The following is a 13,873-nucleotide window of genomic DNA, read 5'->3' as shown; positions in this document are numbered from 1 at the left end:
CAGATGTGAGTGAGGTTGATTCCTGTGCTTCTTTCTCTACTTCTGTAGGCCAGATGGAGACTATACATCTTCAGTTAATGGAGGAAACATTAAAGGCATCGAGGGAAATTCATCTGGCCACTTACCAAAATTCTGTCATGAGTGTGGGACAAAGTACCCTGTTGAGTGGGCAAAGTTCTGCTGTGAATGTGGCATTCGAAGAATGATTCTGTGAACAGAATTGCAAACGCTAAGGGTCCAGGTTCAGAATGGCATGATTATTGCTGCTTTGACATCCACAGCACCTCTTATAGTTATGTTATACTAAAGCTATTTACAGTACTCTCTCCTTTGTCTTTGAACAGAGTCCGTTGGCTGTATAATGTGTTTATGTATATGTATGTATATATATTCTGTATATAATAAATTTCATTCCTTCAGCCTTTGTCATTCCAGGAAATACTTAAGCACATGTCAAACACTAAGTTGATGTGAGATGATTGTCTTAGGTACTGCTCGCTGGCTGTTTAAATACATTAGTACACTTGCACAAGCACTCTCACTGTGGTGATGAGCCTTGCAAGCTTTAGGATGATCACATTGCTGAATAAGAGATTAGAAGAGGTGCTGTCATTGGTGCCTATCACCAAGAGTATCATAGGAGAATGAGATGCTGGAGAATCTCTTACTGAAGAGAATGTTATTTATTCCTTGTCAGTAGGTGTGAGGTCATTTTCCCAGCTGAACTCTTCAGCAACTAGTGTTAAATTCCTTAAAAAAATGATTAAAAAGGAAAACCTGAGGTCCACATTGCCTGTAGCTTCATGGATTATCAATCACACATCATTAATTGCACATTATCAATTACAACCTAATTAAAATTTTAAACATATAATCCTCCTTCTGTGAACATGTAACTATGCAGACTCTTTTTTCAGAAATGTGTCTTACTCTGCTTATAACTGAATGATGGATTTGCCTCCCTCTTAGTTGGCCACACTTTTTTTTCCACTTCCAATTGTGTTCTGAGATTTTTATATTCCTTGTTTTTGGGCTAGCTCCTCTGAGGCTTTACTTTGTTAGTCTTTGCAGTATTAAACATATAATTATTTAAGTATACAGATTTTTTTTGTAATATTTTACATGTTTGAAATTTTACTTCTATGTATGTGTGTTTATAAGAAATTAATGCATTTGAAAACATCACCCCACCCAATAAATAATAATTGTGTTTCTCATTAATTCTGAGCATGCAGATATAACTATTTTTTAGTTCCTCATGGTTCATATCATTACAAGAACATTGAAAGAATATCTCCTTTTTTCTATTCATATTTTCTTTAGTGCTTAATGTTGAGGCACTATACATGTTATCATGAAGATGTATGGAGATGTTTTACATAACTGACTTGCATAAGCCCAGCTTGACTGACTGACATGGGTTTTGATCATTGACACCTTCAGCTGCTTTGGCAGAGTATGTCCCACAGTCCTGTAGTAATCACTGTTCAGTTCAATCTGAACTTTAACTTATACAGGTACCAACAGCGTGTATTGATGTGTTTCTTTCTCATTTGTTGTTTATGATTAAGGATGAATATAGAAATTCATTGTCTAGATTTTCCTTTCTGAACTTTATTTCATTCTTGCATTCTGTTGTATTTTCCTTTGGGGAGGGGTTTAAACTTGTGATAATGAGTCATCCTTTTGCTCACCTCATGCTTCCTTTCTTGTTTATTCTATTTGATCATATTGATAAACACATTCAAAACTCGTCAGCTTCAGTAAGCAGTAACTGGCGGGGAAGACTAATCTAAGAAGACACATTAGATTTTCATGTTAGTAACTCCTTTTTTCCTTTAATTGGTTACAGATATCTGAACTGTTTGGTTTTTCGAGACAGGGTTTCTCTGTGTAGCCCTGGCTGTCCTGGAACTTACTCTGTAGACCAGGCTGGCCTCGAACTCAGAAATCCGCCTGCCTTTGCCTCCAGAGTGCTGGTATTACAGGCGTGTGCCACCACCACCCGGCTTGATATCTGAACTTTTAATTCACCAATATGCTTTATCTAGGAGTGAGCATGGTTTCCTTCTGCTGTATTTTAACTCCATGGAGTCTTTTCTACTTAAGGAGCAGCTGGATACATCGATTTTAAGTAAATAGGCACATGCTTGTTGTCATTGGCTTCAACAGTAGCAAGCATGTTATAGCATGCTGCCAAGAGACAAGCCAGTCAAACAAGTTCAGTTCTCGACTTCATAGATCACTATAAGCATTAAGTCTATGAAGTGCATACATGGAACATGTTACAACAGTTTTTACCATGACACTCTGGTCCATATTTTAGCCTCATGCTGCTATGCTGTGCAATAGTTTTTAAGCAGTCTTCCTATGCACCATTCATTTTTATTTATTTGCACAATTAGTTTCGAGTGTAGTAGAATGAAAAATGATTGTATACTTAGGTTAAAATGCAAAATAGCTTATAGATTGTTCTGAAAGTTATTTGTTGAAAAATATGACCATTGTGACCACTGTTGTCTCTCGCTCATTGTTTTTTTAAATTATAGATGGCACATCCATTGAACCAATAAAGACACAAAACATCAACTGCAGCTTGGTGTGTTTATTAATATCTTTTAGAATGATAAGCACAAACTAAAATATAAATAAAATACTAAGAATAACTTTTGCTTTTTTTTTCCTACTGTAAGATTTATAATTGTTTTTTCCTACCCTTTAAGGCATGTTTGTTGCAAGTTTTTCTAGTTATAGACATACTGGTTTTATACCCTCCAAAACTTTAAGTTGAAAAAGTAATATTTCTAGATTAATATTCTATAATTTGATGAAAAACTGTTTCTGAGGATTAAAGAATAGGCCATCCTTTAAATTGTAGGATGGTTCTATGTCTAATGAAACTATGGCTATTAGACATTTTCATCTTTTCATTTCAGTTTTTTCTAAGCTAAAGATGAATACTTTCTCTACTAGGAATATAAGCTCAAAGAATCTAATAGGCAAAACCACAGAAAGACTTCACAAGTTGAACATACATGTGTTTAAACAGTAAGTATATTTTAGTATAGAGGTCAATTGATTTTTGAAATAGTTTCTAATACTGGGTAGATCTGGGAAAAGGTTAAAGTGGATTTTTTTTTTCTTTTTATATTTTGTTATTGGGTATTTTCCTTATTAACATCTCAAATGTTTTCCCCTTTCCAAGGTCTCCCCTTCAGTAATCCCCCTCCCATATAATCTCCCCTCTCCCTGCCTCTGAGGCTGCTACCCCACCCATCCACTCACTCCCATCTTCCCACCCTGGCATTCCCCTACACTGGGGGCATTGAACACCCTCAGGCACTAGGGCTGCTCCTCCCACTGATGTCCAACAAAGCCATCCTCTGCCACGTATGCCCCCTGAGCCATGTGTCCCTCCATGTGTACTCTTTGGTTGGTGGTCCAGTACCCAGGAACTCTAGGGGGGTCTGGCCAGTTGACAGTTTGTCCCTCCATGGGTTTACAAACCCCCTCAGTTCCTTCAGTTCTTTCTCCAACTCCTCCATCAGGGACCTCTGTGCTCAGTGCTGTGAGCATCCACCTCTGTATTTGTCTGGTTCTGGCAGAGCCTCTCAGGAGACAGCCATATCAAGCTTCTGTCAGCTCTTCCCTGCATCCACAATAGTGTCCATGTTTGGTGGCTGTGTATGGGATGGATCCCTAGGTGGGGCAGTCTCTGGATGGCCTTTCCTTCAGTCTCTGCTCCACATTTCCTCTTATGAGTATTTTGTTCATCCTTCTAAGAAGCACTGAAGCATCCATATTTTGGTCTTCCTTCTTGGGCTTCATATGGTCTGCGAATTGAATCTTGGGCATTCTGGACTTTTGGGCTAATATCCAGTGATACACAGTGAGTACAATGTGTGTACTTTTGGGTCTGAGTTACCTTGCTCAGGATATTTTCTAATTCTATTCATTTGCCTGCAAAACTCAGGATGCCTTCATTCTTAATAACTGAATAGTACTCCATTGTGTAAATGTACCACATTTTCTCTATCCATTCTTCTGTCATGGTACATCTAGGTTGTTTCCAGCTTCTGGCTATCATAAAAAGGGCTGCTATAGACATCGTGGAACACATGTTCCTGTGGCATGGTGGGGCATCTTTTGGATATGTTCCCAAGAGTGGTATAACTGGGTCTTCAGGTAGATCTAAATCCAATTTTCTGAGAAACCTCCAGATTGATTTCCAGAATGGTTGTACCAGTTTGCAATCCCACCAGCAATGGAGGATGTACCTCTTTCTCCACATCCTCTCCAACATGTGTTGTCACCTGAGGTTTTGATTTTAGCCATTCTGATTGGTGTAAGGTGGAATCTCAGGGTCGATTTGATTTGCATTTCTGGGATCACTAAGGACTTTGAACATTTCTTTAGGTGCTTCTCAGCCACTTGAGACTCCTCAGTTGTGAAATCTCAGTTTAATTTTATACCCCATTTTTAATTGGGTTGTTTGATTTTTTTTTGGTAATTAGTTTCTTGTTTTCTTTATATATTTTGGATATTAGCCCTCTATTGGATTTGGGGTTAGTGAAGATTTTTTTCCCCAATCTGTGGTTTGCCGATTTGTCTTATTGACTATGTCCTTTGCCTCACAGAAGCTTTATACTTTCATAAGGTCCCATTTATCAATTCTTGATCTTAAGAGTATGAGCCATTGGTGTTCTGTTTAGGAAATTTGCACCTGTGCCAATGAATTCAAGGTTGTTCCTCACTTTCTCTTCTATCACATTCAGTGTATCTGGTTTTTGGTTGAAGTCCTTGATCCACATGGACTTGAGCTTTGTGCAAGGTGACAAATATGGGTCTATTTTCATTTCTATACATACAGACCAGCACAAATTATAGAAGATGCTTTCTTTGTTCCATATATATCTTTGGTTTCTTTGTCAAAGATCAAGTGTCCCTAAGTGTGTGGTTTTATTTCTGGGTCTTCAGTTCTATTCCATTGATCATTGTGTCTGTCTCTGTACCAATACCTTTCCATTTCTTATCACTATTCTCTGTAGTAAAGCTTGAGGTCAGGGATGTTGATTTACCCAGCCGTTCTTTTTTTTTTTAATTCGTTATATTCTTTATTTACATTTCAAATGATTTCCCCTTTCCTGGGTTCCCCCACCCCGAAAGCCCCATAAGCCCTCTTCCCTCCCCCTGTTCCCCCATCCACCCCTTCCCACTTCCCTGTTTTGGTATTCCCCTACACTGCTGCACTGAGCCTTTCCAGAACCAGGGGCCACTCCTTCCTTCTTCTTGGATATCATTTGAGATGTGGATTGTGTCTTGGGTATTTAGAGATTCTGGGCTAATTAATATCCACTTATCAGTGATTGCATTCCATGTGTTTTCTTTTGTGATTGGGTTACCTCACTTAGGATGATATTTTCCAGTTCCAACCATTTGCCTAGAAATTTTATGAATTCATTGTTTTTAATTGCAGAGTAGTATTCCATTGTGAAAATATACCACATTTTCTGTATCCATTCCTCCATTGAGGGATATCTGGGTTCTTTTCAGCTTCTGGCTATTATAAATAAGGTTGCTATGAACATAGTGGAGCATGTATCCTTATTACATGCTGGGGAATCCTCTGGGTATATGCCTAGGAGTGGTATAGCAGGATCCTCCAGAAGTGTCGTGCCCAGTTTTCTGAGGAACTGCCAGGCTGATTTCCAGAGTGGTTGTACCATCTTGCAATCCCACCAGCAGTAAAGTGTTCCTGAGTTTTTAATCTTAGCCATTCTGACTGGTGTGAGGTGAAACCTCAGGGGTTTTTTGATTTGCATTTCCCTAATGACTAATGGTGTTGAACATTTCTTAAGGTGCTTCTCAGCCATCTGAAGTTCTTCAGGTGCAAATTCTTTTATTGTTAAGAATTGTTTTCACTATTCTAGGTTTTTGTTTTTGTTTTTTTTTTTTTGCTTTTTTGTTTTTTTTTTTTTTGTTTTGTTTTTGTTTTTTCTTGCCTTTCCAGATGAATTTTGAGAGTCGCTCTTTCCATGTCTTTGAAGAGTTGTGTTGGGATTTTGATGGGGATTCCATTGAATCTATAGATTGCCTTTGGTAGAATGGCCCTTTTTACTATATTAATTCTGCCAATCCATGAGCATGGGAGATCTCTCCATTTTCTGAAATCTTCAATTTCTTTTTTGAGATACTTGAAGTTATTGTCATACAGGTCTTTCACTTGTTTGCTTAGAGTTACCCCAATATAATTTATATTATTTGTAGATATTGTGAAGGGAGTATTTTCCCTAATTTCCTTCTCAACCTGTTTATCATTTGTATAAAGGAGGGATACTGATTTATTTGAGTTAATTTTATATCAGGCTATTTTGCTCAAGTTGTTTATCAGCTGGAAAAGCTCTCTGGCAGTATGCTTGGGGGTTCTTATGTATACTATCATATCTTCAGCAAATAGTGATACTTTTATTTCTTCTTTGCCAATTTATATCCCCCTTGATCTCTTTTTGTTGTCTTATTCTTGCTAGCACTTTTCCAAGTATTATATTGAATAGATACTCGGATATACACAATAGATACAATAGAGTGGGCATCCTTGTCTTGTCCCAATTTCAGTGGGATTGCTTCAAGTTTGTCTCCATTTGATTTTGACTGTTATTTTGCTGTAAATTGCTTTTATTATGTTTAGGTGCGGGTCTCGAATTCCTGATCTCTCCAATACTTTTAACATGAACAGATATTGTATTTTTTTCAAGTGCTTTTTCTGCATCTGAGGGGATGATCATATGACTTTTTTCTTTGAGTTTGTTTTTATACTGGATTACATTAGTGGATTTTCATATATTAAACCAACCTTGCATCCCTGAGGTGAAGACTACTTGATCTTGGTTAATGATGGTTTTAATGTGTTCTTGGATTCAGTATGCAAGAATTTTATTGAGTAATTTGCATCAAAATTCATAAGTGAAATTGGTCTGAAGTTCTCTTTTTTGGTTGGATCCTTATGTGGTTTAGGTGTCAGAGTCATTGTGGCTTCATAGAATGAGTTAGGTAGTGTTCTCTTTCTCTTTCTTTTTTATGGAATAGTTTGAGAAAAATTGGTATCCTGTCTCCTTTGAAGGTCTGATAGAATTCTGCACTAAATCCATCTGGCCCTTGGCTCTTTTGGTTTGGAGGTTTCTAATGACTTCTTTTATTTCCTTGAGATAAGAGCCAGTTTAGATAGTTTACCTGCTCTTGATTTAACTTTGGTATATGTTATCTCTCTAGAAAACCATCCATTTCATCTATATTTTCCAGTTTTGTTGGGTACAGGCTTTTGTAGTAGGATCTGATGACTTCTTTTTTGTATTTCCTATGTTTCTGCTGTTATAACTCCCTTTTTATTTCTGATTTTGTTAATTTGTATACTGTTTCTTGGCCCATTAGTTAGTTTTCTGTGGGTTTATCTAGTTGATTCTCTCAAAGAACCAGCTTTGGGTTTTGTTGATTCTATGTATTGTTTTCTTTGTTTCTATTTGGCTGATTTCTGCTCTGAGTTTGACTATTTCCTCCTGTCTACTCCTTTTGGTTGAGTTTGCTTCCTTTTGTTCTAGCGCTCTCAGTTATGCTGTTAAGTTCTTAGTGTAAGATCTCTCCAGTTTCTTTATCAGTGCACTTTGTGCTCTGAAAATTCTTCTTGACACTGCTTTCATGTGTCTCATGAGTTTGGATATGCTATGTCAATATTTTCATTAAATTCCAGGACGTCTTTAATTTATTTCTCTATTTTTCCCTGACCAAGTTATCACTGAGTAAAGAGTTGTTCAGTTTCTACAAGTATGTGGGCTTTCTGTAGTTTTTTGCTGTTATTGAAGACCAGCCTTAGGCCATGCTGATCTGATAGGATGCGTGGTATTATTTCAGTCTTCCTGTATAAGGTAAGAGTTGTTTTGTGACCAATTATATAGCCAATTTTAGAAGAAAGTGTATTCTTTTGTTTTAGGGTAAAAGAAATATCCTGCAGGAATCTGTTAAATCCATTTGGTTCATAACCTCTCTTAGTTTCATTTTGTCTCTGTGTAGTTTCTGTTTCAATGACCTGTCTATTGGTGAGAGTTGGGTGTTGAATTCTCCCACTATTATTGTGTGGGATTCAATGTGTGTTTTGAGCTTTAGTAACATTTTTTTTTATTATGAATGTAGGAACTCTTGCATTTGGGGCATAGATGTTGAGAATTGAGGCTTTCTCTTGGTTTATTTTTCCCTTGATGAATATGAAATGTCCTTATTCATTGCACTTGATTAGTTTGGGTTGAAAGTCTATTTTATTGGATATTAGGATGGCAACTCCTGCTTGTTTCCTGGGACCATTGGCTTGGAAGACCTTTTTCCATCCTTTTACCCTAAGATAGTGTCTGTCTTTCTTATTGAGGTATATGTTTCTTGTATGCAGAAAAATTCTGGGTCTTGTTTGTGTACCCAGTCTATTAGCTTATGACTTTTTATTAGTGAGTTGGGTCCATTAATATTGAGAGATATTAAAGAGAGATGACTGTTGGTTTCTGATATCTTTGTTTGTTTAGGTGGCTTTATGTGATTGTGGTTCTCTCCTTTTGGCTTTGTTGTGAGATGCTTGATATCGTGTCCTTTCTTTGGTACAGGTATGTTTCTTGTGTTGGAGTTTTCCTTCTAGGATCCTCTGTAGGACTGGAATTGTAGATAGATATCGTTTGAATTTGGTTTTGTCCTGGAATATTTTGGTTTCTTCATCTATGTTGATTGAGAATTTTGCTGGGGAAAGTAGTCTTGGCTGTCACTTTTGTTCTCTTATAGTCTGCATGATCTCTAACCACGCTCTTCTCCCTTGAAGTCAGGTGTAATTCTTTTTATTTTTTTCCTTCAGTATTTTTTTATTAGATATATTATTTATTTACATTTTAAATGTTGTCCCCTTTCCTGGTCCCCACCACCACAAATCCTCAAACCCCTCCCCCTGTTTACCAATCCACCCACTCCGGCTTCCCTGTCCTAGTATTCCCCTACACTGTGGCATCTAGCTTTCTTGGGACCAAGGGCCTCTCCTCCCTTTGATGTTCAACATGGCCAACCTTTGCTGCCTATGCATCTGGACCTATGGGTCCCTCCACATGTTCTCTTTGGTTGATGGTTTAGTCCCTGGGAGCTCTGGGGATACTGGGTGGCTCATATTATTGTTCCTCCTATGGTGCTGCAAACTCCTTCAGCTCCTTGGGTCCTTTCTTTAGCTTCACCATTGGGGATCTGATAGGTCTACCTTTGTATGTTACTTGGCACGTTTCCCTTGCAGCTTTCAATATTTTCTCTTTGTTTTGTGTGTTTAGTGTTTTGATTATTACGTGATGAGAGGATTTTCTGTTTTGGTCCCATTTATTTGGTCTTCTTGTATCTTTATGGCCATCTCTTTCTTTAGGTTGGGGAAATTTTCTTCTTCAAAAAATGATTTTGTTAAAGTCATCAGGTCCTTGGACCTGGGAATCTTCATTCTCCCCTATTCCAATTATTCTTAGATTTGGTCTTTTCATTGTGTCCTGAATTTCCTGGATGCTTTGGGTTAGGAATTTTTTATGTTTTGAATTTTCTTTGACAGTTGTGTCAATCTCTTCTAGAATATCTTCTATACCTGATAGTTTCTCTTCTATCTTTTGTATTCTGTTGGTGATACTTGCATCTGTAATTTCTGACTTCTTTCCTAGGATTTTCCATTTCCAGGTTTGCCTACATTTGTGTTGTCATTATTCTTTCTACTTCTACTTTTAGGTATTATATTGCTTTATTCAATTCCTTCACCTGTTTACCTGTGTTTTCCTGTATTTCTCCTTAAAGTACTCTATTATCTTTATGAGATGGGAATTTAGACAGATTCCTGATTTTCAAGTTTGTTGTTGTATTCAGAGCTTACTGTGGTTAGAGAACTGGTTTCTGATACTGCTGATGTATATTGGCTTCTGTTGCTTATGGTCTTGTGCTTGCCTTTAGACATTTAGGTAACCCTGGTATTTGTTGGTCTGGGTGATGGTCTGGAGGTCTGGAGTCTGCCCCTTTTGTCCCTGGGATGCTTCAGGTCTCCTGGTAGGCCTGCAGCCTTGACTGTAGCAGACAACCTGTGGGGCCTTCCAACTGTGTGCTCTTCTTGCAGTAGATATCCTGGGAGGCCTTTAGACTGTTGTTCAGTGAAGCAGCCTAGCTGTGGTCCAGCTACTCTGAGTGCAGTAGTTCCTCAACTACTCTGAGTATAGCTGGTCCTCAACTGCTCTGAGTGCAGTTGGTCTTCTAGGATGGGTCAGTATATGGTGTATTCACTGGAGCAGACCATCTAAGAGTCTCCCTGAGCAGGAAGGACTGGGCAGAAGGAGAAGAAAGGGAGAAAGTGGAATGGAATTCAGGAAGGCAGGGGTTTTGGTGGTTGGTGGGTCCTGCATCTACCAAGTTCCCAGCAACAGTTGTGGATTCTGGAGTGGGGATGGGGGGTGTTCTTACCAGCTGCTTTGAGTGTCGAGGGTCCTCTAGGATGGGTCAGGATATGGTGTCTTTACTGGAGCAGAGCAGCTAAGAGTCTGCCCCAGCCTGAAAAGACTGGGAGGAAGGGGCTCTGTACCCCATTTTTAATAGGGTTATTTGGTTCTCTGGAGTCTAACATCATGAGTTCTTTGTATACAGTGGATATTAGCTGTATATCAAATAAGAGATTTGTAAACATCTTTTCCTAATCTGTTGGTTGCCATTTTGTCCTATTGTCCTTCCCCTTAAAATTTTATGAGATCTCATTTGTTGTTTCTTAGAGCATAAGCCATTAGTGTTCTCTTCAGGAATTTTCCCCTGTTCCAATGTGTTTGAGATTTCTCCCTATTTTTTCTTCTATTAGATCCAGTGTATTTGGTTTTATGTGGAGGTCCTTGATCCTCTTGGATTTGTGCTTTATACAGGGAGATAAGAATGAATCAATTTGCATTCTTCTACAAGTTGACTGCCAGTTGAACCAGCGCCATTTGTTGAAAATGCTGTCTTTTTTCCACTGGATGGTTTTAGTTCCTTTGTCAAAGATCAAGTGACCATAGGTGTGTGGATTCTTTTCTGGGTCTTCAGTTCTATCCCACTGATCTACCTGCCTGTCACTGTACCAATACCATACAGTTTTTATCACTATTGCTCTGTAGTACAGCTTGAGGTCAGGGATAGTGATTCCCTAAGAAGTTCTTCTATTCTTGAGAATAGTTTTTGATATCCTGGGTTTTTTGTTATTCCAAATGAATTTGAGAATTGTTCTTTTTAATTCTATGAAGAATTGAGTTGTAATTTTGATGGAAATTGCATTGAACCTGTAGATTGCTTTGGCAAGATGGCCATTTGTACTATATTAATCCTGTCAATCAAAGAGCATGGGAGATCTTTCCATCTTCTGAGGTCTTCTTTGATTTCTTTCTTCAGACTTGAATTTCCTGTTATACAGATCATTCACTTGTTTGGATAGAATCACACCAAGATATTTTATATGGTTTGTGAAGGGTGTTGTTTTCCTAATTTCTTTCTCAGCCCATTTATCTTTTGAGTAGAGGAAGACTACTCCACATCCTCGCCAACACCTGCTGTCTCCTGAGTTTTTAATCTTAGCCATTCTGACTGGTGTAAGGTGAAATCTCAGGGTTGTTTTGATTTGCATTTCCCTGATGACTAATGAAGTTGAGCATTTTTTAAGATGCTTCTCTGCCATCCGAAGTTCTTCAGGTGAAAATTCTTTGTTTAACTCTGTACCCCATTTTTAATAGGGTTATTTGGTTTTCTGGAGTCTAACTTCTCGAGTTCTTTATATATATTGGATATTAGCCTTCTATTTGATGTAGGGTTGGTGAAGATCTTTTCCCAATTTGTTGGTTGCCGATTTGTCCTTTTGATGGTGTCCTTTGCCTTACAGAAACTTTGTAATTTTATGAGGTCCCATTTGTCAATTTTTGATCTTAGAGCATACGCTATTGGTGATCTGTTCACAAACTTTCCCCCTGTACTGATGTCCTCAAGAATGGCTAAGATTAAAAATTCAGGATGTTGGCGAGGATGTGAAGAAAGAGGAACACTCCTCCATTGCTGGTGGGGTTGCAAATTGGTACAACAACTCTGGAAATCAGTTTGCAGTTCCTCAGAAAACTGGGCACCTCACTTCCAGAAGATCCTGCTATACCACTCCTGGGCATATACCCAGAGGATTCCTCAACATGTAATAAGGATACATGCTCCACTATGTTCATAGCAGCCCTATTTAAAATAGCCAGAAGCTGGAAAGAACCCAGGTATCCCTCAACAGAAGAGTGGATGCAAAAAAATGTGGTATATCTACACAATGGAGTACTATTCAGCTATTAGAAACAATGAATTCATGAAATTCATAGGCAAATGGATAGAGCTGGAGAACATCATACTAAGTGAGGTAACCCAGTCTCAAAAGATCAATCATAGTATGCACTCACTAATAAGTGGATATTAACCTAGAAAACTAGAATACCTAAAACATAATTCACATATCAAATGAGGTACAAGAAGAACGGAGGAGTGGCCCCTGGTTCTGGAAAGACTCAGTGAGGCAGTATAGGGCAAAACCAGAACAGGGAAGTGGGAAGGGGTAGGTGGGAGAACAGGGGGAGGGAAGGGGGCTTATGGTACTTTCGGGGAGTGGGAGGCTTAAAAAGGGGAAATCATTTGAAATGTAAATAAAAATATATCGAATAATAAAAAAGGAAGACTACTGATTTGAGTTAATTTTATATCCGCCCACTTAGCTGAAATTGTTTATCAGCTGTAGGATTTCTCTGGTGGAATTTTTGGGGTCACTTAAGTATACTATCATATCATCTGCAAATATTGATATTTTGCCTTCTTTCCAATTTGTATTCCTTTGACCTTCTTTTTTGGTCTAATTGCTCTAGCTAGAACTACAAGTTCTGTATTGAATAGATAGATAGATAGATAGATAGAAAGAGAGAGAGAGAGAGAGAGAGAGAGAGAGAGAGAGAGAGAGAGGGCAGTCTTGTCTAGTCCCTGATTTCTGTGGGATTGCTTCAAGTTTCTCTCCATTTAGTTTGATGTAGGCTACTTGCTTGCTGTATATTGCTTTTCTGGGTTTAGTATGAGCCTCGAATTCCTCATCATTCCAAAACTTTTAACATGAAGGGATATTGAATTTTGTCAAATGCTTTTTTTTTAATTTTGTCAAATGATTTTTGAAATGATCATGTGATTTTTTTTCCTTTGAGTTTATGTAGTGGATTGCATTGATGGATTTCCATATATTGAACCATCCCTGCTTCCCTAAGATGAAGCCTACTTGACCATGGTGAATGATTGTTTTAATGTGTTCTTGGATTTGGTTTGTGAGAATTTTATTCAGTATTTTTACATTGGTATTCAAAAGGGAAAATGTTCTGAAGTTCTCTTTCTTTGTTGGGTCTTTGTGTGGGTTTGGTATTAGGGTAACTGAGGTTTCATAGAACAAATTGGGTAGTGTTCCTTCTGTTTCTATTTTGTGGAATGCTTTGTAGCTTATTGGTATTAGGTCTTCTTTGAAGGTCTGATAGAATTCTGCACTAAACCCATCTGGTCCTGTACTTCTATTTCTTTAGGGGTTATGGTACTCTTTAGATGATTTATCTGATCCTGATTTAACTTTGGTATTTGGTATCTGTCTAGGAAATTGTCCATTTCATCCAGATTTTCCAGGTCTGTTGAATTTAGGCTTTTAAAGTAGGATCTGATGAATTTTTTTTGAATTTTCTGATTCTGTTGTTATGTCTCCCTTTTCATTTCTCATTTTGTTAATTTGGACTCTGTCTCTGTGCCTTCTGGTTAGTCTGGCCAAGATTTTACC

At 38.0% G+C, this 13,873-nt stretch overlaps 1 protein-coding gene across 2 annotated transcripts in view; it reads left to right on the top strand.

Moving 5' to 3' along the window:
* Zc2hc1a (zinc finger C2HC-type containing 1A) overlaps positions 1-2,589 on the top strand; it is a 47,785-nt gene extending 45,196 nt beyond the window's left edge. For both annotated transcript variants that reach the window (XM_052180894.1, XM_052180893.1), the window contains one exon: positions 49-2,589. In XM_052180894.1, coding sequence (XP_052036854.1) covers positions 49-214 — 166 coding nt within the window. In that variant the 3' untranslated portion in view covers positions 215-2,589. The remainder of the gene's footprint in view (positions 1-48) is intronic.
* The last annotated feature ends 11,284 nt before the right edge of the window (positions 2,590-13,873 follow it).

This window comes from Apodemus sylvaticus, chromosome 4 (assembly GCF_947179515.1).
Source record: "Apodemus sylvaticus chromosome 4, mApoSyl1.1, whole genome shotgun sequence".
NCBI classification, from domain to species: domain Eukaryota; kingdom Metazoa; phylum Chordata; class Mammalia; order Rodentia; family Muridae; genus Apodemus; species Apodemus sylvaticus.
Note: the sequence above shows the minus strand (reverse complement) of the source record. Positions and strands in the feature narration are given on the sequence as shown.